The 24,407-nt window shown below is 46.3% G+C and overlaps 1 protein-coding gene across 7 annotated transcripts in view; it reads left to right on the top strand.

Annotated features, from left to right (window-relative positions):
• PDE8B (phosphodiesterase 8B) overlaps positions 1-24,407 on the top strand; it is a 330,100-nt gene that overhangs the window by 239,746 nt on the left and 65,947 nt on the right. For all 7 annotated transcript variants that reach the window (XM_043919992.1, XM_043919991.1, XM_043919990.1 and 4 more), the window contains 6 exons: positions 2,063-2,120; positions 6,617-6,705; positions 14,406-14,484; positions 18,648-18,788; positions 20,194-20,282; positions 22,538-22,598. In XM_043919992.1, coding sequence (XP_043775927.1) covers positions 2,063-2,120; positions 6,617-6,705; positions 14,406-14,484; positions 18,648-18,788; positions 20,194-20,282; positions 22,538-22,598 — 517 coding nt within the window. The remainder of the gene's footprint in view (positions 1-2,062; positions 2,121-6,616; positions 6,706-14,405; positions 14,485-18,647; positions 18,789-20,193; positions 20,283-22,537; positions 22,599-24,407) is intronic.

Raw genomic sequence — 24,407 nt, 5'->3', positions numbered from 1 at the left:
CCTCTGCTAGGACCATTATGTGACTAGGAGCAGGACAAAAGGATGAATGCCAGTGCTAGAAGGGAAAAAGAGGGCTTGAGCTGCAGGTAGGAAATTGTGGAAGGAGAAACCCCTGTGCCGCGCGTAGGACGTGGCCCGCACTTAGAATGAGAGACCGGGAAGGAGAAAAGCTGCGTGTACAGCCTACGTGATGAGACCCTTTGCCAGGATCAAAATGTGTCGTAGTCACTTAATGGCCATCACTAGCTTTGGAGAGCATAAGAAGACCTTAATTTGAGCCCAGGACTGACTGGACTTGGCCCCGTTCTGATAGTTGGCACAGATTCTGCCCTGGAGGAGCTAGCAGGCCAGCAGCTCACAGTGTCAGTCTCCCTCAGACAGGCCCCACCCAAGGGGAGATTTAAAATATCCATTCCAGGGCCGGATTGGGACAGTAAGAAATCCTGGCTGCCAAGCTTACCCTAACCAAAGACTTCTCCCGACCTGCGACTCCTTGAGCGTCTTGTTAGGAGCTGTGTCTCTTCACTCTGACACCTAGCACAGGGTCTGAGCCAAGGAACGTAAAGAAACTGTCCCACCGCCCTCAGCACCTTGCCATGTTAGTGGTGACAGGATCTCAAGGGAAAGAGTGAGGGGACTAGCCTTCTTCAGCCTCCTTGCTTATATTTTATCTTCTGGGGCCTGTGAACAGGGTCTTAGAGCCTTGACATGGGTACCAAACCACATAGCGTTTCCCAAGCCTGGCTGATTCCATGGGTCCCAAAACAAAAACGTTCATTTTTTTCCTACTCATAGAGCAAAAATGTGTACTTAGTGGTTTGTTGTGTCTCGTTATGATTTTTCACTTTTTACCCTATCTTTTAAATTTTTCATTTATAGAGGACGTTAATAATGCTTCCCAGGTGGCGGGTAGTGGTAAAGAACCCACCTGCCAATGCAGGAGACATAAGAAATGCAGGTTCAATCCCTGGATCAGGAAGATTCCCCTGGAGGAGGAAATGGCAGCCCACTACAGTATTCTTGGCTGGGAAATCCCATGGACAGAGGAGCCTGGTGGGCTACAGTCCATGGGGTCACAAAGAGTCGTACATGACTGAAGTGACTTGGCACGCACAGTAATAAAATTAATGCCGCTTGTGCCACCCAGCTTATGAAGTAGGGCATTATTCATACCTTTGGAGCCCCTTTTGTGCCCCTACTTATTTATTGACCAGAGAGGGTAGAACCTTGAGTTCCTGAAGAGGGAGGGAGAAGAGCTTTTCCCTAGGTGGGATTCAGCCATAGGTGACGAGGCAGATATGCCCTGGAATTTCTGGGCAGACAGAGGTGTCTGCTTCTCCAGCCAATCCCTAGTGTCCCATTTTTCTTCCCCATTTCTACGGCGTGTGCTCCATGTTACTTGCGGGCTGTCTTGGGGACACTGTGTCTTATAAAGCTGGCAGCAGAGCTTCAGCACGACTCCCCGATCCACTGGCCCCGTCCCCACCTTGTCCTCACACTGCAGCTCTGAGACCTGGAGGCAGGCTCAGTGGAGGAAGCCGTCCCATGAAATGAGAGCCAGTCAGCGGTTTTCATCTTTTTCCCTCTTGGCTCTCCTGATGACTCTCCCCTCCTGTTGGCCCTGGGGTGCTGCAGCCTCTAACGCCAGTTGTCCTCCTGAGAGTTGGACCCAGCTCGGTCTAGGGGTGGGAGTCGTGCTTCCAGAATGTTCAGGGGCATCAAAGGGCACAGTGGTCTGCGGGGCGAGCATCGCCCATACCTTGTCCCTTGATGCGCTGCTCCTGTGCATTTGCTCCGGCTCTGAGGGCGCCTCTCGTGTGCGCCTGCGCTGCAATTCTCACCCCCGCTGCTGGAGTTCCCGCTTCTGTCTCTGCTCTTTTTGCATCCAAAGGCAGACGTGGGAGTCTGGCTTCCTGCAAGACAGGTGCCTGCTGCAGGCGTGTGCTGGCCAGGAAGCCGCTCTTGGAGCCAGCTCCCTGCTTCCTCCTCGCTCTCTCAGCACCTCAGTGTGAGGAACCCTGGTTGCATCTGTTGAGTGACCACATTTTCTGCTCTGTTGCAGATCCGGCAACTATGAAGAGGCCTCTGTCCTCCCCCTTCTGCACGCAGGCTTCAACAGGGTACGTAAAGGACGAACTGGCACAGATGCGGCCGTGCCTCTTGGCGCAGACGTTCAGCCCCAGGATTGGGAGGGAAGACTGTTCTCGTGGTGGGTGACAAGCGTCTGCTGGCCAGGCTCTTTCCCTTTTTCTCTCATAACTTCATTTATCTTAGCAATGGATATGTAATAGCTAAAAATCTGTCTTACTATATCAGGTCAGAATTCTGTAGTCCCAAAGCAATCCCACTTAAACCAGTTAGCATGTGTGTATGTGATTATCCGTAGTCCCCTAGATCGGCACGCTGCACTCCATGGCAATCAGGGCCCAGCCAGAGCTTACACCCCGGACAGAGGCCCCTGATTCCAGCAGCATCCGGGGAACTCCTCGTTGAAACCATACATGTCAGCAAAGAAGAATCTGAGTGATGGCTCTGTGAGTAACCCTGATATTCAATTTGAAGATGAAGACTGCTTACTCAAGGAAACTTAACAAGCTCTAGAGGCTTACCAGTAGCTCAGGGTAGGGGCAGTCTGAAGGTTTGCTTGGAGGTGAGGCCATGTGCGTGCAGATGGAAGGCCACGTGATGGGGCCAGTTTGAGAGAGAAGAAAAGGGTGGAGAAAGAGCATCAGAATATGGCTCCTTAAAGGGAATATATTTCAGAAGATTAAGGTATTACAGATCCTTACAGAGAAATTGTGGAGGACCTCACTTTATACACAACTTGATTTAATAACAAGCATCTATTTCTTCTATTAAAAAATAAAAGATTACCCTCTGGAAAAAATAGAGTAGAGATCCACAGCTGACTTAGGCAGCTTGTGAGCTGCTGCTTTAAACCAAAAACAACAGCAAAGAAAAAATCTGTGACAACTACATGAATAACACTGATGCTCAACTAGAAGATTAAGATTGATTAAGGAGACTTACCACCAAACTAGATAACTAGGTTTACCTGGTGTCTCGGTGTCCCGTGATCGGGGTAACCTGAATCTCAGACAGACGGTGTGATGCATCCTTTTCCTTCAAAAACAGGAGACCACCAGAGCCTTGTGAATTATGAGAATTCCTTTGGGTGCTTTAAGCAATGGGTATTTCGCTCTCTAGGTCAAAAAAACCTCTCCTAGTTTCAAAAAATTCTTCGTCGTCAATCCTAGAGAAGCAGAAATTGCCCTTGGGATGCCATTCTTTTGGGCTTCAGTGTGCTTCTGTGGGGAAGTAACAGTGCTATTAAAACATCGAAGGGAGTGCCGAGATTCGCGTGCGACAGGATTGATCAGTTCTGCTCAGCCCCGTCACTCACCCCTGACACCTGCCTCCTGTCCGTCATCACACCCTCAAAGGCTGGCACTCGCTTCTGGATGCTCTTCTTGTGTGCTGCCCCATCTTAATGAGACGGTGCTTCTGAGCTTCAGAATGGAGAGTTGCACAAGGAAAGTCATCTGAGAAGTCTTGCTGTGGGAACGTCTTTACTTACTCATTTTCTGAGAAGTGACTGGTGTTCATAAATCTGCTGTGGAATGTGGACCACCTCTGCACCCTAGCCCATCCCTGTCCTTCACGTCTGAGGCAGGGCCTCTCAGAATATGAGCAGGGAGGTCCTCGCCATTACCCGGAGCAGGTTGGGGAAGACACGACACCCCACGGGGTGTGGCGACGAGCCCCTGTTGCCGTGTGTGCTGTTGAGTGTCCTTTTGGAATTCAGCTTTTAGTTCACTGAGCCTGCTTCCAACCAGCTGGTGTGGAGACTGATCGTGTTTGGAGTGGTGCATCTTGTCTGGCTGGCTGAGATTGTGTGTCTGCTCAGAGAAAAGCTTAGGAGACACACCTGTCTGCTTTGGGTGCAAATGCTGCTGAGTAAATTTAGGAGGGATGATACAGTTGCTCCTTTTTATTCTTTTTGTAACCTGTCTGCTGCTCTGGTAGGTTTTGTTTCTCTATCTAGATACAGCACTACTTTCTGCAGGCAGCCAAGGTGAATGAAGCCCTTTGTGAAAGCATGAAAAGCAGTAACCGTCAAGGGCCACCTATTCTTTAGTCCTGGGCCTGATCAAGGCCATTTGCCAGCCAGGTCAGGGTGCCCCCAAGTAGTTGGGGCTCTTTCCCAGAGAAGCACACCACACCTGCCAGGTTTCCCATCCTGAGTTACTATGGCACAAAATCGGCTGAGGCTGCTCCCCACGTGGTCTCCTTTTTTGGGCAAAATCTTGTCTCTGGCAACTTTGTACCCAAGCACCCTTCCAAATATGCCAGCTATTCTTCTTGCTTTCCGTGAAGTTGTTTCCCACCTCTGAGTTATTTTACTGGTATTAAATCATCTGCTGAAACTCAGCTCTGTGTTACTAGCTAATTGGCCAGTGCTTCAGTTGGTGGGTCTTAAATGGGGATCCAGGAACACATCGTACCATCAAGTATTCCACAGCAGCTCTGCTCGACGCCTGTGTAGCTATGTGTGAGCCAGTGGCCGACCGCATGGCCTTCTACTCTGAGCCTTCTAGAAAGAGCATCTTAGCAGAGGGCCATTGCAGCTGGTTTTTGTGTCAACCTTCGTGTACTACTTTTTCTACTTGGAATGATGTTTACATGACATCATTCCAAGTAGAATCATTACAAGGTACATCAGTACTAGTTCATTCAGTAGGTGTTCAGGGAGCCTGGGCCCTGAGAGGCAGTGTGCTCGGCGTGTCAAGGATACAGTGATCAGACAGTTCCTCCCTGCAGAGGTGTCTTATGGAGGGAGACGTGGGGAACGAAGACTTATTATTTGTCAGACTCCATTCTAGGTGATTGACTTGATCCTCATCTACAGATGAGAGGTTTGGTATTTTCTCTATTTTTGTGGAAGAGGAGACAGACTCAAAATGACTAGCTTGCAGAGCTCATGCTCAAAACAAGTCAAGATGCAAATCTATGGTGTTTAACTGCCAACTCCACACCTGGTCCACCAAAGTCATATTTCCCAAACTGTTTCAAGGAATGCTAGTGGTCCAAAGCTCTTACGAGCTGTCCATGACAGAAGGCTGCTGCGGTCAAGTAAGTGTGAAAAATCAGTGAAGACTCTGCTTCTCCTGCTCCTGTCCTGAGAACGTACACTGCATGTTGGCAGCATCACACCTGAGTGTGTGGAGAAATACTGTGCTAAAGACACATGCCTTCATTTCTGGAAGCAGGGTCCGGGAATCTGCATTTTAACCAAACATCCACGTTATTCTTAGCGTGTTGAAGTTTGAGGACCACTGTTCTTGGTTCACTCACTTTATTTCAGATTTTTGCATTAACTATAGTCTTAAAATTCCCAAAAGATTTTCCTGCTGCCTTCAGTCTATGAAACACTCACTGAGTGTCAGTTACATGCAGACAAAGCACTCCAGTGTTTAGAAACTGTCACCTACCGGAAGGCTGATCTTTACCACACTGAAAGTTCTTAGGAGACCTAAAGGAAAATAAGAATCATAAAAAATTACTACTCGGCTATGAAATTGAAAATATAACATCATTTGTATATGTATAAGCATTTGTATATGTATAAGCATATGTGTATAAAATATATCCACATACACAGAGATATAATAAAAGTCTAAGGTAAATAAATCAAAATTAATGATATCTCTAGCCTTATGGCATTATCAGTGATTTGGAGATTTTTCTTTATATTTTTCTACATTTTATACACTTTAAAATTAATGTTTTCAAAAAGAAATGTATCTGTTTATCTCATCCTTTTCAAGAACTTATTTTATTATGATCATTTTTTGTGCTTTATGAAGCATCACCTGACACTGCTCAGAGCTCAGATACAGACTGACATGTAATCTCCAGCTGCCCAGAAGCTCAACCAAAACTTCACCATATTTGACTTTGTTTTGCAAGTAGAAAGTATTTCCCTCCATGTGTCTTCATGGTTCCCCTTCTGTTCTTAGCCTTTCCCAGCTTCTTCCTGGGATAGCGGGACCAGAGGCACAGGGAGAGTGGGGGGGCTTCGCCGGTGTTCCCCAGGGAGGTGCCATCCTCGCTAGATATGTGGAAGTGTGTGTGTGTGTGTGTGTGTGTGAAAGAGGCAGACACGGGGGAGGGAGGAGTGTGAGGCTCTCAAATGAGGAAAGCAGCAAAGACCACCTCTTCCCTCCAGCAGACATCACTCAGTGTACGCATAGTGAAGGCATCCAGGCTCAGGTTTCAGAAGACCTTCCCCAGGGCAGCAGCAGCCCAGATGCTTCAGTAATCAGCAAGGCTGGGGAGGTGTTCTAACCCTTGTGTGTTTATTTTCCTGTGAATGTTCATAATGAACTTCTCCCCGTCTTTGGTGTAGTTAACTGTACAATATTATCTGCTTTCTTGTTTCGTATACATTTAGACAGGCATTTCAAACATCTGACAGCTGTTTTATTTCATCTCTTCTTCCTTACTAGTTGTCTTATACAACAAAGTTCCCTGAGGTTGGAGACACAAGCCTTTTTTAACTGTTTAAGAAGTAATTGTATGCGTCTTATGTATTATCTTTGCTTTTTCCCCCCAGAGATTTATGGAGAACAGCAGCATAATCGCTTGCTACAATGAACTGATTCAAATAGAACATGGGGAAGTTCGCTCACAGTTCAAATTAAGGTATGTAGCAAAATAGGATGAACATGAGGTTAACTGTTCGGTAGCCAAGCTTGTCTATCCTCAGGCTGAGGGTCACAGCAGAACCCCAGAGATTCTGAAGCTATTGAACAAGTGATGGTAGCTGCTAAAAGAGAGAATCTAAACTGGGAGCCCTTTGGCATAATGAAATAAATTGGAAGCATTTCTTCTTTTGACAGTATTTTCCACTATTTATTGCAGTTTAAAAATTATACCCTAGGAAAAGTACTGTTTAACTTCTGTACAATTATATGGAGATTAAGAATAGCCTTTGAGGATTAGTACTTAGTACTCACAACATTTATAAATTCCTACTTGGGGTATATTTATTATGCTAACTACGGTAACTGTGACCTATTTGTGATAGCAGTTTCCTGAGACCTGCTTGTGGCCTCAGTATGCATGAGGTTTCTTCAAGAATGTTTTGAGGTCTCTGTGTGCATGTCTGATGCTCTAAGCTGCTCTGTGGTGCTCACTTCTGAGATAAATGGATTCTCTCGGTGTCTGCATGGTAGGATGCTTTCCTTCTGGGGCTTCTTGAAACAGCTGAGTTCTAGCCCATGCCTGGTTTTGCTCAGGCTCTGCTCTGGCACACTCTCAGGACCCTGATTTCTTCAACCTGTCCCTATGAGCAGAGAGAGCAGGGGAAAGAAGAGGCTCTTGGCAGCTTGTAGCCCCTGAGAGGCCAGTCTCAAGGGGCTGCAGGCTGCAGGATGCCAGAGGGGCCCTGGCTTCTCTCTGCAGCCCACTGAGGGTCACCTAGCTTTCAAGGTGTGCGTGCGTGCTGCCTTGCTTCAGTCATGTCCGACTCTGTGCAACCACATGGTTGAAAGCCTGCCGGGCTTTCAGACTCAGTGAAAAATAAATAAGACAGCATCGCTTTGAAATGGTTCTGTTTCTTACCTTGATTACTGAATTTGCTTTCAAAAAGAACAAGACCCTTTCTAAATTTAACTTTTCTGGGCCATCCTCTGTCCCTCGAAAGAAAAATGGATGGGCATGAACCCACAGAGACAGGCTCTTCTGCGGTTCACTCTGGTCAGGGAAGTCAACTGTTTGGTGGCTAGAGAGCTCTAAGAGGTAAAGTGTGGGGGTAAACAGTCCCTTTTGCAGTCTTAAACAATTGAGAATCTCAAACCAGTGGGAGTTCTTTGGTAAGGAAGATGAATCCCTTGGTTTCTTTGTATCCATATATTTATTAGCTTCAGGGAACTTCATAGAATTTCTTAGGGAAACCACATTGCCTTTACTACAACAATTTATGATTTTTAACCGTACTTTAATTGTTTTCATTCCTGGGGGTCGCTTCTGTTTTTATGGAGAGTGAAAAAGACTTTGTACTTTTATTTTAGATGTTTTCACAATAAATAGGATTAGGAAAAGAGAGATTTCATTTTGGTTTAATTCTTCAACAGTGTATGATCTACCACAAAAGTGAACAGCAGGCACTGTATTGCTTTGATCAGTGATTCTCTCATTTTATTTTAAATGACTGCTTGAGTTTTCCTAGGCAGCATGAAGTGTGATGGCACAGGTCGAGGTCAGAAGGTACCTCGTCCGGGGGAGTGGGGTGAAGGCAGGTCTGGCTATTTGAAATAAACATCCGCAGGCAGCACTGGAGCTAAAAGGAAAGGGCTTTAGGTTATCGTGCTGATGAAATCTGCTCAGAGCCAGGGGACTGAGAACTTCTCGAGGACTCACAGATTCAGAACTCGGCAAGGTTCTAAGCACCTAATCCTGTGCAAGTCCCATGACTTCTCACCCCTCAGTGACTGGAGCTGGTTTGCAGAGTTGGGCTCACTGTAAAGGTCATAGTGAAATACCTTGGGTTCTTAGTCCAAATCTGCGTCACGCTGGTGAACAGATGTGGCCCAGCAGCTGCGGTCCCAGGAAGGTGGGTTTACTCAGAACCCTGACCCCCTCATCTTCTGCACCAGCTTCAGCTTGGCTGATAGGAAGCCTCCCTTCCCAGCCACAAGCAACCTGCCGGGGAGCAGCCCCTGCAGGTGGGGAGGGAGGCAAGTCTCTGCAAGAGAAGACAGAGGAGGAAGGACTAAGTGGTCAGGTCCTTCTGATGCTGCTTAGCTGGTTGAACTCAGCTATCTCCAGCTCCCTTCTTGTTTTTTGGAGAAGTAGCGGTGCGGTGTGTGGTTTGATTCTTCCTCGGCCTAGTGGATGGGAGAGACCGTGACCCTCCGTGGTCTCTCCAGCTCCTTAGGGTACTTCAGGACATCTAAACCATCTACCTGCACCCCAGGGGCTGACAGGCAACTCTGTGACTTGCTGTTGATAGGGGAAATGAGGCTCTGTGTTATACAATGCCAGAATAATTATAGTCTAATTATATAATACTTTCCCCTGCAATTCCACCCCCAGCTGCAGCTAAATATGTGACATTACTAGCATTCAGCAAGGACACGCTGTGCTGCGTGGATAATACTGGATGTTGAAGGCAGACACTTCTGTCCAGTCTTCGTGGATGGTGACCATACTTACTTAACCAAGAAAAAAGGCCATGTAATCAAACATAAGATACCTAATCTAGAAATTCCATTATATGAGAATAACTTTTAAAGATAGAACAGAATCATACTTCTGTGTACATGTGGTGGATCGCTTTATTGAACAGAAGAATTCATGAAAGGGGAAATGGCTAGGGAGACAAGGGAGAACTGATGACCATTTATCACTTATGTTCGTGTGCTTCTTTATCATGAAAAGAACTATGTTAACCAAAATATCAGTAGGATTTGGGTATTTATTGGAAGTTTAAGCTGATGTGCGTGCCAAGTCGCTTCAGTCATGTCCAACCCTATGGACTGTGAGTTTACACTAATGAAGGGTGAGCTATTGTTTTGTCATTAGGCAGTCTGATACCCATCATCTAAGGCTTACGCCCGGATCAGTTTATTTTACTCCAAGTCTTAAGACAGTAGCAGTCCTCCCTTTTAGAAAGAATCAACTCCTGATGCGCAAACCTCGGTATTCTGTAGAACACTACACCTCTCATTACCAGCCGATGTTTGTAGAGCACTTTGTCCTCACGTGGGCTCTGCGTGACAGCCGTGTGACGGGAGTAGAAACCGAGCTGTGATGGTTAGTACCCAGCCTGCGCTGCATTGCTGCCCAGGGGCGGTGCTGGCTGGCAGCGCGTCCATGACTCCCTCCCTGCCACTTCCACACTCCTGCTGGCCTGTGAGTTTGTGTCCAGAACCTTCGCCCTTCACGGCACCCACCTTGCGCAATCCGTCCTACCCAGGTTCTACAGCCTCAGCGTGTGTATCTCAGAGGGGTGTGCATGTTTTGTTGGAATAGATTCTAGAGTCCCTTTGTTAGGAACACAAGAGATCATGTAACCCAGCCACCCCAGCACAATTGTCAGAGGAAACACTGAAAGCCAGGGAGACTCTTGGCACGGTCGCGAGTCCCTGATATGGGGGCGCCAGTGCTGGAGCAGAGTCCAGGCACCCTGTGTTAAGTCGGACGCGCTCTGCACGCCGTCATAGCACTGTGTTCCCTGTAGACTTTCTACCTGTTGTTCAGTTGCTCCGTCGTGTCAGACTGTCTGTGACCCCATGGACAGCAGCATGCAGGCGTCCCTGTCCTTCACCATCTCCCAGAGCTTGCTCAAACTCATGTCCATTGAATCAGTGATGCCATCCAACCATCTCATCCTCTGTCATCCCCTTCTCCTCCTGCCTTCCATCTTTGCCAGCATCAGGGTCTTTTCCCATGAGTCGGCTCTTTGCCTCAGGTGGCCAAAGTATTGGAGCTTCAGCTTCAGCATCAGTCCTTCCAATGAATAGTCAGGGTTGATTTCCTTTAGAACTGACTTGTTTGATCTCCTTGCAGTCCAAGGGACTCTCAAGAGTCTTCTCCAACATCACAATTTGAAAGCATCAGTTCTTCAGCCCTCAGCCTTCTTTATTTTCCATCCATACGCTCACATCCGTACATGACTACTGGAAAAATCATAGCTTTGACTATACGGACCTTTGCAGGCAAAGTAATGTCTCTGCTTTTTAATATGCTGTCTAGGTTTATCATAGCTTTGTGATATTTACCTTCTCCATGTGGACCTTCAGGGACAACTAAGAAGATGAAGGGGAAATGGTTACATTACCATCACTTCTTGGGTTTTCACAACAATATTCTGTTTCTCTGGAGCTTTTTCTAATTTTTCAACTTCTCAACCTGAAGACTACAAAAATACATTCGCATTGCTGTGTTATATGGCTCGTAAGAACAGAAAAATTAAACTAAATTTCTTCTATGTGAAGAATATTAATAATTAATGCAGGAAATTTAATTCTCAAACTCCAGGAACATGATTCAAAGTAATTACTTCATTTTGCTACAGGTTTATTTAAACAGAACCATCAGCCAAATTGAGTTAAAGCCTAGATCTACACATGGCAGTCCCATACCATTCGTTGCCGCGGACAGTATTCTGCTGGTCCTGCCAACATATTTTCACTTTAACTATTGATAAAAATCTGCTTTGTTCCATTGGGCATGATACTCACCGGAGAGTATATGCTTTATAGTGAGCATCTGATAGGTGCATTTTGGCAGCTGGAGCTAAGATCGTGTATGAAAGCAGTCTCTTGAATTGACAGAAACAATCATACTGGGAAGTCGCTGTTACATACTTAATTGAGCCTCACAGGTACTTTAAGAAAATGCTTGGGTGCGAGGGGAATGTGTCATCTGATCAGACGTGTTAGCACTTCATTATGCAGCTCCCAGAGCTGAGGGACTGGCCCACACAGACCATCTTTTCCGTGTGGGACTGCTGGAGACACGGCTCGCTTTCCTGTGGTGCTGGGCTGGGTGCTGGACCCAAAGGCCTGAGCGCACTTGCGATGAGACTCGCTCTGCTTGCTTCTTCGTAAGACGTGGTGCAGTGATGACTTTGGTAACGATTTTAAAGTCCTCCTTGATTCTTTTTCACGTTTTACATGATCGTGTTTACAAACACTGCCTTGCTAGCAGGACAGTACACAACTCACAGTTGGTCAGCTGTAGCCACTTACTTTATTTTTTGTTTTAATTGAAGTATACCTGTTGTACCACATGTTACAATATGTGCTGTGCTTAGTCGCTCAGTCGTGTCCAACTCTTTGCGACCCCATGGACTGTAGCCCACTGGGCTCCTTTGTCCATGGGATTCTCCAGGCAAGAATACTGGAGTGGGCTGCCATGTCCTCCTCCAGGGGATCCTCCCAACCCAGGGGTCGAACCCAGGTCTCCCGCATTGCAGGCGGATTCTTTACCAGCTGAGCCACCAGGGAAACCCAAGAATACTGGAGTGGGTTGCCATGTCCTCCTCCAGGGGATCCTCCCAACCCAGGAATCAGACTGCGGTCTCCTGCATTGCAGGCAGATTCTTTACCATCTGAGCTACTGGGGAAGCCCCTATGTTACAATATAGTGATTCATAATTTTGAAAGATTATGCTCCATTTATAGTTATTATAAAATATTATACAATATATCCCTACAGCTTATTTTATACCTAACAGTTTGTACCTCTTTCTCCCCTCTCCCCAATGGTAACCACTAGTTTGTACTCTATATCTGTGAATTTGCTTTTGTTGTATTCACTGGTTTGTTGCTTTTTTTGGTTCCACATATAAGTGATATCATAGTGTTTGTCTTTCTGACTTATCTCACTTAGCGTAACGCCCACCAAGTCCATCCATGTTGTGCAAATGGTAAAATTTTGTTCTTTTTGTGTCTGAGTAATATTCCATTGTGTATCTACACCACATCTTTATCCATTCATCTGTCAATGGGTACTTACGTTGTTTCCATGTCTTGGTTATTGTGAATAATGCTATTATGAATATTGGGGCATATGTATGTTTTTGAATTGGTGTGTTTGTTTTTTATGGATGTATACCCAGGAGTGGAATTGCTGGGTCATATGATAGTTCTGTGTCATATGGTTGACACAGAACTTCTGTTTCCAGTTTTTTGAGAAACATAGCTTGGAACAATTTGAATATGAAAATGCCTTACCCTATTGGGCATCTTGGTGGAGTGGGGTTTATGTTCTCTTCCGCTCACCTCCATCACGATTACTTACTGTAAGTACTTACTGTACTTATTGAAGACTCCCACACTGGCGTCTTCATCTCTGCAGTGACAGGAACACAACCCGTCAATGGACTAAAATCCTTCATTTTCCATGAAGGTTGCCTTGCTACTATTGAAAGCAGTTCTTGGCTTGATGTTTCAGATACACTCGTGAGAAAATATGGGTTATGATTAACTTTTCTTCCCACCAACAGCCTTTGAAGTCTTTAGAGAACAAAGAATTATTCTGAGATCTTGCAAATAATATTAAGTACTATGTCTTGAAATCTTATATTGTCCCAAGTACTTTGAGACATAGCTCACATAAACTATCTATGTTGATTCTTAAAACAAAATTGAAAGAATCTGCCAGCAATGTAGGAGACCCAAGTTCAATACCTGGGTTGGGAAGATCCCCCGGAGAAGGACATGGCAACCCACTCCAGTAGTCTTGCCTGGAGAATTCCATGGACAGAGGAGCCTGGTGGGCCACAGTCCCTGGGGTCACAAAGAATCAGACAACTAACACTTCAAAGTGGTCAACTAACACTTCACTTCATTTTATAGATAAGGAAACTGGGAGCCAGCAAAGAGAAAACTTTGCCCAGGGTCCCATAACTGGCAAAATACCAAACCAAGTTTCACCCAGTTTTTTTCTACTCTCTGCCTTGTAAACAGTTCAAAGTAGAATGGCAGTTAGATGCTCTATGAGAGAAAAATGAATAGTGTTTTAAGAGTTTGTTTTATGAGAAGAAACATCTGTCTAGTAAATTAACATTTTTTGTGGGGGTAAGGTGTAAGAAAGCCTTCACTGGACTTGTTTAAACAGCCAGCATGAATAAGGACACTCTAGAAACTAGGCACATTCTGCTTGAGTTAGATGGTAAGGAGCTTACTGTATTTGGAGTTGCTCTAGGTTGTAAGGTAGCTAGAATGTTACGTGAGAAATTGGAATGATTTTAAATATTCCAGATATGCAAGGAAGGTCATCAAGAATAGTGCCCACCTGGAGACCTGTAAAATGAACCAGGCAAGAGGAATTCTGCCCTCTTTGCCTTTCATCAGACGGTGGGTATAGTTGAAAGCAAAGTACCATAAAGGCTTCCTAACTAAGGTCATCAAAGTAAGAAAAGAAAAAAAAAAGTTTCTATGTCTGTTGCAAAAGGCCAGAATACCTCAGATCCAATATGGGCTTAGTTAGGTTTTCCAAGCGTATGGGGACGGGACCTCTCCATGACAGTGCTGTGAAAGGAACAGCAGAACGTCACTGGCGCGGAGCACGGGCGCCTCTGAGACCGGCTTCGGCGTGTCTCTTTCCTTGTCAGTGTGAAGGTTTCCTCCAGCACACACAGAGGTCATTGCATGACCTGTGACAATTGGCTGGATAGCTTTCTTCTCTTTGTATGCTGTACGTAGAAGTACCTGCTATTGTTTGTTTATTTTGCTTGAAAGGGTAGGTTTCTTTTTTTTTTTCCTCCCAAACAGAATATCAAAAGTTACTTGGTTTTAATGAATCTGAGGAACTGCCTACTTTGATAAGTTAACAGATGAAATGCTCATGGTTTTCCCGCAGAACTAACATGAATCTTTTGCAACTTTCAGGGCCTGTAATTCAGTGTTTACAGCATTAGACCACTGTCACGAAGCCATAGAAATCACAAGCGATGACCACGTGATCCAGGTAGGGGGCACTTTTTATCTTTAGACATCAAAAGAGAGCCTTTCAAGTCTGAGCCACCCTTTTTTGAGCACTTTGCTGTAATTCTCACATTTCAGCACATTTTCTTTGGGGAAAGGAACATCAAAGTATGCAAAGAAAACTGATACTCTTCAGCTGAGAATTAGATACTCAGTAAGAATAAAAATTAGTTCAGATCAGAACCTGCGATTTCTCTGACAGAGATGGGATAAATTCTTTAGACTTTGTGGAAAGACATTGTTTATACCAAAGTATGTCAGAACTGTAAATACTTATAAATGCCTTGGGAACAGAATATTATCAGTGGTCCTCATTGATTTGCCTACCGTTGGCATTCCAGTTGTAAAGCACTCTTATATAATATTGGGGGTTCCCAGGTGGCACTAGTGGTAAAGAATCTGCCTGCAATGCAGGATACCTGGGTTCAATACCTGGGTTGGGAAGATCCCCTGGAGAAGGGCATGGCAACCCACTCTAGTATTCTCACCTGGAGAATTCCATGGACAGAAGAGCCTGGTGGACTACAGTCCATAGGGTCCCAAAGAGTCAGACACGACTGAAGTGACTTGGCATGTATGCTTAGATAATATTAAAGTCGTCTTCCTAAGGAAATGTGTTTGGCAGACAAAACCTTGTTGAAATAAAGTTGTCGTATTATTTTTGGAAGGTAGGAAATCGCATGGACAGAGGTGTCTGGCAAGCTATAATAAATCCATGGGATCACACAGAGTCAGACACTGCAAGGCAGTTGCACTTAGAAAATATCCTGAAGTGCAGACTCTCCCCTGATGGGCCCTGGCCTGCCTGCCCTTGTCTGCGCCGTGGCCCTGAGTGTGACAGCACCCGCTACCCTCGGGAGAGATGAAAGACTCTGTCCATCACAGCGCCCCACGACAGCCTCTCATGTGCTCTCCTGTGAAACAGCCCCCTGCCCACACAGACACCCTGCTCCCACATGGGGTCAGAGACAGCAGAGACCCACCGTGTGTGGGCCCTGTCATCCACACGCTCGTGAAGTTATCGCATTTCCCTTCAGGAACCCCGTGAAAGAGACATACAGTAATACAGATGGGGAAACCAAGGCCCAGCAAGGCCAAGGAATTTCTCCAAGGAAAACCCCTGTAATAAATACTGGAACCAAAACATCCACCCATGTCTTTCTGACTCCGGAGCCTTCCCACCTGGTTCCCTGTTTGGCCGCATTTTTGGAATTTGTTTCCTGGCTGTCCCATGACATGGGTCTAAAGGCTTCCTCATGATGCTGCCTGTTAGCGGCCCACCTGCCCACGGATCTGCCCTGAACCACAGAGAAATCAGACATGTTTCTGTTATAGATCGGGCACAGATCCACTCCCACCTGGACGCAAACAGTCAGTTCTGTTCATGAAACACATTTATTTTGCACCTCCCTCTTTTTTTCTTTCTTTACAAGAGAAAAGCAGAAGTTTCTTCATATATACTTGCATACCAAGGAGGTATCCAGGGAAAAGTAGTGAACTCACACCTCCAGCTTTTACAGGGAAGCCAGGTGGTGGTTTTAGTGATGAGGAGAAGGGGCTGTCTGCTGTCTACCAGCTGTAATCTTGCAGACAGTCCAGACAGATGAGTCCTTCCTTCTCCAGTTAGCTCCTGACGGTCAGGAAACCGCATCTCTGAGAGAGGTGATAGGCTGATGGTGTCACAAGCTATGAATCACCGCCAGCCTTTACCTGAAAGAGGAAGGATCAGGGGCAGGGGACGGTGGGTGCCTGGTTAGGGGAATCCTTGTATTAAAAAGGAAACTGTACTGATTGCGGAGTTTCCCTTGGGGCACCCGCTCAGGCCCCTTCACAAGCCTACCGGCTTCCTAAATATAAAACTCAAGAACAAGGAGGAAGTTGAAGAGAGGATGTTATACATAAGGGGGAAGTTTAAAAGGCCTTTGTGCCATAGATTTTAAAAGGTGTCATCATGAGTGAGTTGCATCATACATCTTCTTGTTCAATACCAGAGTCCTTCTCGGGGCAGCTCCGCTTCAGAGGCGTGTGTCTGTCAGTGCAGGCGGCAGTAGCACTTGACATTCATAAATATCATCTCTCTCCCTTTCCATCCATCGAAACTGTTCGCTTCAAAACACTTAAGTGGTGCTGACCATGCGCCAGACGCAGCACTTAGCATCTTGCACATGCTTGTTTATTTCTTAAAACAATTCTATGAAGCAGGTACTACTACTGTCCAGGCCATTTTACAGACGAGGAAACTGAGGTCCAGAGAAGATCAGTAAACTGCCCGTGGTGCTAGTGATGGACAGAGCCAGGATGTGAACTTGAGTGCCTTGGCTCCACAGTCCATGTCCTGGAGTACCTGTTGCATTGTGAGGTCGCCTGGCCTGAATGAAGGGCTATGACTTCTACCTGTCTTTACAGCCTACTAGCCAAAGCAGAGTAAACACATAGGAAAATATGAGCATTTGGCCAACAAATAAGGAGAACAATACATTCTCAAGTATTATCCATTCCTCAGCTGTTTACTGAACAGTCCTGAATATCCAAAGACAAATCTGAAGTTACCTTTGCCCTTGAGGATTTTCATGTCTAGTTGGGGAGAGAGAAAGAAAAGAATTCAGATTCAGTGTAATAGGGCATCAGAAGCCTGCACAGGAGAGAGTGGGAGTCGTCGGAGAGGCACAGGCTCCAACTGTGTAGGGGCTTAAGGACAGCTTGCTGGAGGGGGGGCTGGAAATCGGAGTTGACATGACCAGGAGGCGGGGCAGGGCCTCTAGGCAGAGAGCAGGTGGGCAGAGCCCCGCAGGTTGGGAGACTAGCCCAGGCCTCCTAGCTGCAGGCAGGGCTGGGCCGGGGGACTGTGAGCCCGACCTGATGAGCAGGGGTCCTGCTGCCTGCCCAGGGAGGCCGGTGACTGCCACGTGCAAGTGATAGAAGGTCAGTGAAGACAGTGTCACTGCCCCTTCCTCTTCAGTGACCCCTGGAAGGCCCGAGGGCCGCCCCCCAGCCCCTCCTCCTCCCAGGGCGGACGGTGCTAGCAGAAGCCAGCTTCCCCAGGGAGCAGCTCCCCACGTGTCCCTGCATCACCGTGTTCCCTGCTGCTGTCATCCCCGTGGAGGGCAAAAGTGATGCCATGTGCAAGACCGTTTCTGAAGCAGCAGGTGGATGTCAGTTACTCCCAGAGAAATCTGGGACCTAGATGCAACGCGCTCACATTCTCCCCATGGTCCTGTTGCTTTACCCTCTGCTCAGCTGCTCATCTGGTGATTCTGTTCTTTGAGACGAAATGGGAGGCTGTGGACAGGAGCTGGGAGGCAGCCAAGGTGATAGCTCTAAATTCCAGGGCCCTGGACAGAATTTTGGAAAGAAGCTTCTGAATCTGCCCATCCCTGCGTGTGCTTGGTGGGGACGATGCCTAAACCCTGCACTGTGCCCAGCTGCGAAAGGACTGCCTCCTGCCCAAGGTTTTTAACTGAATTTATGCTTCAGTTAGACCAGAAGTGGCCCCAAGGCATAGCATTGGTTAATAGACAGTGGCAATTATCTATTAATATTATCTAGACATGAGAGATCAAATTGCTTCCTTGTAGAAATGTGATTAATAGAAGCCACGACCTGTTGAGTGGAGTTCTAGTTAATTTTTTTTTACTTTTTTCTGATGTGGACCATTTTCAAGTGTTTATTGGATTTGTCACAATATTACTTCTGTTTTATGTTTTGGTTTTTTGGCTGCAAGGCATGTGGGGTCTTAGCTCCCAGACCAGGGATCCCCTGCATTGGAAGGTGAAGTCTTAACCACTGGGTCAACAGGGACGTCCCTCTAGTTAATTTTTATATGTTCTTTTTTTTTCTGAGTTGTTTCTTTTTTCATGGGTAGTGGGTGATGAATAAGGCCCATTGGAAGCTGGCACTAGTAGATAAAGGTTTCTTGCTATTTTTACTGCTGAAGAATTTCTTCCAGTTTCCAGAGGGCCCGGGGTGCTGGGATGGCAGTTGAATGAGCGCACTGCTGGTCAGGAGGGAGCCCACTCACTGGGGCTGGGGGACTCGTCTGGACCCATATCCAAGAACGCTGGCCCAGGGCACGTTTTCCGTGCCCTGACAAGTGTTCTGCAGGCACACGGCATCCTGTCCTGACCCATACCCACTTCCCATTCACAGTATGTCAACCCAGCCTTCGAAAGGATGATGGGCTACCACAAAGGTGAGCTGCTGGGGAAAGAACTTGCCGAGCTGCCCAAAAGTGACAAGAACCGGGCGGACCTTCTCGACACCATCAACACCTGCATCAAGAAGGGCAAGGTGGGTGAAACCAAACCCATCCACAGACCCCGCCCAACTAATACACTATGTGACCTCTTTCACATGGGCTTCTTTAATAATATTACAGTTAAGTGAAAAATCTCTTATGTTTGTAAGATGAGTTCAAATCTGAGTTAATTTTGGATAGCAGGCAAATCTGGTGCTTATCACGATGATGTAGAATCTGAAGATTTTCTACAAGGAAATTTCTTCCTCCATGTGATTATATCTCACCTGTGATGGCTGGAAATTCATACCTGTCTCAGAGCAGAGTTCCTCCCAGGGTTTAGTTTATCCAGAGTTTGAAGGACAAGGATTTAGTATCAGTATTTACGTGTTTCATAGGCCCACTTTTCAGTCATTTTTTTTTTCTAGTCTCTTTACTCATCACGGTTGAGTAGAGACATACAGCTCCCTCGTCCCTGCCTCGGCAGTCTGTCCGGCAGCCTTCTCTGCATCCCAGCAGATGAAGGCAGTGGTGTGGATGCAGTGGGCATCTCCCACAAGCCCTTCCTTCCAGACCGCTGCCTTTGGAGCAGGAACTGCCTGGGCATTTTCTTGGAAGCATTCAGATGCTTTCTCTGATGTGAAGGAGTTCGATAGCTTTGCATTTCTTCATTGGGGGACCATTGTATGGGAATGCAGTAAGTTTGTATTAGTAGAAGAATATTAGGGGAGTGAGACCAAAAAGGAAGCAGGACAAGTCCTCCAGAAAAACTTTGCTGGGAGAGTGCTGCCACACACCTGGTGACCCCAGCCCGTGTACCAGTTGGCCCTCCCGTGTGAGTATTTGGGTGAGAAGAGCATCTCACGTCCTGATTCAGCCACTTCCTCCCAGAAGCAGTGGAGGTGCCTCAGGCTCCCCCTGGAGGCCGCCAGGCTCTTCGTCCTGCCCAGTTCCCCAGGGTCTGGATGCAGGAGGAACCTCACACTCCCCTTTGCCTCATCCATGGAACCTACCAGGAGCCAGACTGAGCCCAGAGAAGGCTTGACTGGAGGCCCCAGAGGATAGTAGAAGGGGAGTTGAGATAGATTTATAACCACTTTTTCTACTTCCTCATGTGGGCAAGTTAGTTGGCACTGCTGAGCCTCAGCGGACAGATCTGCAGCTGAAGGGGGATGAGTACCAGGCTCGCAGGTTGTCATAAAGATCTCAAGAGAGACCTTAAAGAATTCCCCGACCTGGTGCCACCCCGCCCATGGGGCTGAGAGCCCAGCACCTGGGACGGGCAGCCTGGCTGTGGCTGGGCCCCGTGACTGAGCCTACTCACGCCACGATGGGCACAGCCAGAGAGCGGTGTTCTGTGAGGTGTGGGAGTCTCACTGCTGAACGTGGTGAGACCCTCTGTAGGAGCCGCTGAGCACCCGGACGGAAGGATCTTGAGAGCTCTCTTTGTCCGTGTAGGAGTGGCAGGGGGTCTACTACGCCAGACGGAAATCCGGCGACAGCATCCAGCAGCATGTGAAGATCACCCCGGTGATTGGCCAAGGAGGGTGAGCGCTGACTCTTAACCTCTGCTGTTTGAGGGGCCCCTGTGGGCATTGGGTCTGTAAATGGGAAATGCAAGTGGGTTGAACCCACCAATACAATAGGATTGGGTGTGTATATAATGTGTGCCAAGGCCACCTCTGCACAGCCACTGAACAAATCATCCCCTCTTCTCCTGCTTGTGGGCCTTAGGGAGCCTCAATCCAACTGTCCACCTCCACCTGGTTGTCTGCAGTTGTCCCCACGCTCCAAGGAGCCAGTTTGTAGACCTTCCCTGTCATCACTGCAACTACAGAACATCGGGCCTCTTGGGAGCCGAGCTCCTCTCCTTGGGGTACCGGCTCTGTGATGATCTCGCCAGGCCTCGGGGCTCGTTCACGAGGGGAGAGCACGAGGGTCTTGCTTAGGAGAGAAAGGTGTCTGACCAGAAGCTGAGGCAGCTGATTCCATGTAACCTCAGCTTACCAGAGGAGCCTGTTCGTTTGCAGAGAAACAAAGAAAACAGGCAATTCTTTTTCCTTCTCCCAGTTGTTTTGTGAGAAGGTTTATGGAGCCAAACAGGACCCCCTAATAGTACCCCACCACAGAGCCTTTGTAAAGGAGCTTGCAGTCAACCATCCAGCCTCACAGTAGAGGTGTAGAAGGTCCACACGCCATTGGGTGGCATTTTGGAAAAAGAGCAGTTACGGTGTGAATAACCAGAAAGGGGAGTCCTGTCCTGACTTGCTGTGTGTGTTAGTCACTCAGTCGTGTCCGACTCTGCGACCACATGGACTGTGGCCCACCAGGCTCCTCTGTCCAAGGAACTGTCTAGACAAGAATACTGGAGAGGGTTGTCATTTCCTCCTCCAGGGGATCCTCCTGACCCGGTGATCGAACCCAGGTTCCTGCATTGCGGGCAGATTCTTGACCGTCTGAGCCCCTGGGGAAGGTTGGAAGACATTCTGTAGCCAGCAAAGTGTCTGCAGGTTGCTTCCCCTCTGATTTTACTTACTGGTTAGTTTTGAAACTGTTCCCTGCTCAGTTCAGAGACCACTGCCCCAGGTTTCCTGCTCTTCTGCTTCACCCCAGGTGGTGGGGGCACTGGGCACTGGCATGCCCTGACAGGGGTCGTGAGCGTGCAGAGAAAGGCCCCCGAGGGCCCCTTCACCCCACCGAGCACGCAGGCCTCCGCGGGGCCATGTCCAGCAGCAGTCAGAACTCAGGGCCACGCTGGCCCTTGTTTCTGATGTCATCCGTGGACTGTGTTTTCAACCTGAGATGCACTTGTGTGATGTGTGTGACCAGAATTATTAGCTTACAAAGCAGAGGAGACCATGTTACTCTTTGGTGATTTCTGTCAGGATGAGTTTTTGTGATCTTTCTGATTTTATGGGTAAGAGCAAGAAGTTCTGTTGTCCAGAGGCAGTGTTATTTTTTCCCCCCAATATTTCCCCCCAGTGAATTATCAGAAGAAAGTCTCATTAAGGGTAGGGACATTGTACCTCTTCCTATTTAGTGAAACTCAATACAGAATAACCAGCATGTTCGATTCTGTCTTCAGAGTCCTCAGAGAAAACTGAACCCAAGAGAGACAGAAGCAGAGCCACAGAGAAGAGGGGGATTACTGTGAACCCTAATGTGGCCTGTGAAATTCTGCTCCACTCTGGAGAAAAGTCCGCTGATCTCCGTGTAGGACTGAGGCACCTGTTGTCTTTTCCGTCTCCTTGTGGTGATGACCAAGACCACAGGCAGTCTTGGGATTCTGTCCATGACCTTAAAATAAGAGGACTTTTCTCTGCCCTGGAAAATGCCATCACGTACGATGACCAGGCTGTGAAAGAATGTGGAATATTAAAAATAGCAACCATGGACTTTACTCAATGTCCAAATGAGTCTTGGCCTTCTATATAAGCTATAAAAGTGTTCATGTCTGCAGAATTAAAACCCATTTTGCTTCAAGTAGCATTTCATCCTGTCACCGAGGCTGTCTAGGAGCCGGCCTTCAGGAGTCAGTTAGAAATGAAGTATCCGTTAAGGGAGTGTTTCTGAGCCAGTTGTGATGAAAAGGAAAGCCCAGTTTTTGAAGGCAGGTGTAGACTGTGTGTAAAAAAAAAAAAAAATGCATCTTTTATAGATTGTGTTTTATTGGAATTTAAAACCCGCCTCAGAATGGACCCTGGAGTTTTACTTGAAGAAGATTCTGTTGATGTTTTCGTTTGCTAACTTGTTGAGTTGTCTCGTATCTGACTCGCTAATCATGGATTATTTATGTTATTAGGAAAATCAGGCATTTTGTCTCCCTGAAGAAGCTGTGTTGCACCAGTGACAAAAGTAAGCAGGTAAGGTGTGCGGCTTGCCTCGTTTGCTTCGTTGGCGTGACCGTGCGTCCGTTACCCTCTCACCCCCGCGCTCTGTCTCTTTCCGCATCTACGGTAGTTGCCAACGTAGAGGCTTTAGGGCCAGATTAGGCTCTTAGACAAATAGTAAAAGAAAAGATTCTCCAGCAAGCCTGTGCACTTTATTAGTAACGCTACATAGGTTATGGTTTAGCTTGTGACTAAACAGCGCAGGACCAATATATTTAATGAGATCATAAATTTTTTTTTTCTTCCAAATAAAACCCGTTCTAATTTTCTACTTTAATTTCTTATGTGAAAAGTATATATTTATTTGAGCATTTCAACCCTATAAATTCATGTCAAAAACAAATCATTTCCAGTTAGTACTGTGATTTTCTTTAATCACTGTGTCATGCAGAACAATATATTTGAGTGTTTTCTGAAGTAACAGAATTTTAATAAGTTGCTGTATTTAGGAACTTTATTTAGGTAGTTTTATCATAGAAAACAGCAATGGTGTTGGCATTTTTTTTGTTTTTGATTTATACTTTAGTACTGGATTGTGCGTATTTTCACTTTATGCTTTAAAGTTTGTTGATTAAAAACTATTCAACAAACTTAATTACCAATGGTCTATTTTTTAATAAAAATCTATTTATTTAGATATACTCGATGTGCAATATTATGTAAGTTTCAGTACAACATAGTGATTCACAATTTTTTAAATGTTATAGTCCATTTATCGTTATAAAAGATTGCCTATAATCCCTGTGTTGTTCTATATATCCATGTAGCTTATTTATTTGATACATAGTAATTTATACCTCTTAATCCCCTGCCCAATTTTGCTCTCCTCCCTTCCTTTTTCCCACTGGTAACCACTAGTTCTCTATACCTGAGTCTTTCTTTTTTGTTCGTTCATTTTATTTTTTATATTCCATATATAAGTGATATCATAGTCTTTCTCTGCCTTATTTCACTTCACATAATACCCTCAAAGTCCATCCATGTTGTTGCAAATGGCAAGATTTCATTCTTTTTTATGGCTGAATAGTATTCCACTGTGTGTGTGTGTATGTGTGTGTGTGTGTGTGTGTGATCTATTTTTGAAAACCTTCAAACATGGCCTTTGACTTGTATGAAGATTTTAAATGAAGGGACAGTGTCTGTGAAGGATATGAAGGGCTTCGGGGCATAATGCCTTTTCGGGTAACGTGTCGGAGACTTGGGAGGTAACTGGGATGAGGAGGAAGCCCGGCCAGGCAAGGAGGTAAACTAGGAACTGCAGACTGAAGATTCCTGGGCTTCTCCCAGTGAGAAGGTGGCTTCCGAGGACACAGGCGGAGTACAGTGAGCTTCCAGCTGGTATGTAGACCCTTGGAAGGTATCCATGCCCATGCTTCTTTAGAAACTAATGATTCAGCATTTGTATATATTGTGAAGTGATCACCACAGTAAGTGTGGTTACCATCTATCACCACACATAATTACAAGTTTTTTCTTTTAATGAGAATGTTTAATACCAACTCTTAGCAAATTTCAAATATGCAACATGGCATTACTAACCGTAATCCGCGTCATACACTACATCCTCGGGACTTACTTGTTATAACTGGAAGCTTGTGCTTTTTGACCTCCTGCAGCCCTTTCACCCACCCCACCGCCACCTCTGGCAACTACCAAACTATTGTCTGTATTTGTTTGAGTTTTTGTTTTAGATTCTGCATATAAATGATGGCATGTCGTGTCTGTCTTTCTCCACCTGACTTACTTCACTTACCGTGGTGCCCTCGAGGTCTATCCGTGTTG

Source organism: Cervus elaphus, chromosome 12, assembly GCF_910594005.1.
Source record: "Cervus elaphus chromosome 12, mCerEla1.1, whole genome shotgun sequence".
Lineage (NCBI taxonomy): Eukaryota > Metazoa > Chordata > Mammalia > Artiodactyla > Cervidae > Cervus > Cervus elaphus.
The sequence above is the reverse complement of the archived record's forward strand: the minus strand, read 5'-3'. Positions and strand labels throughout refer to the sequence as shown.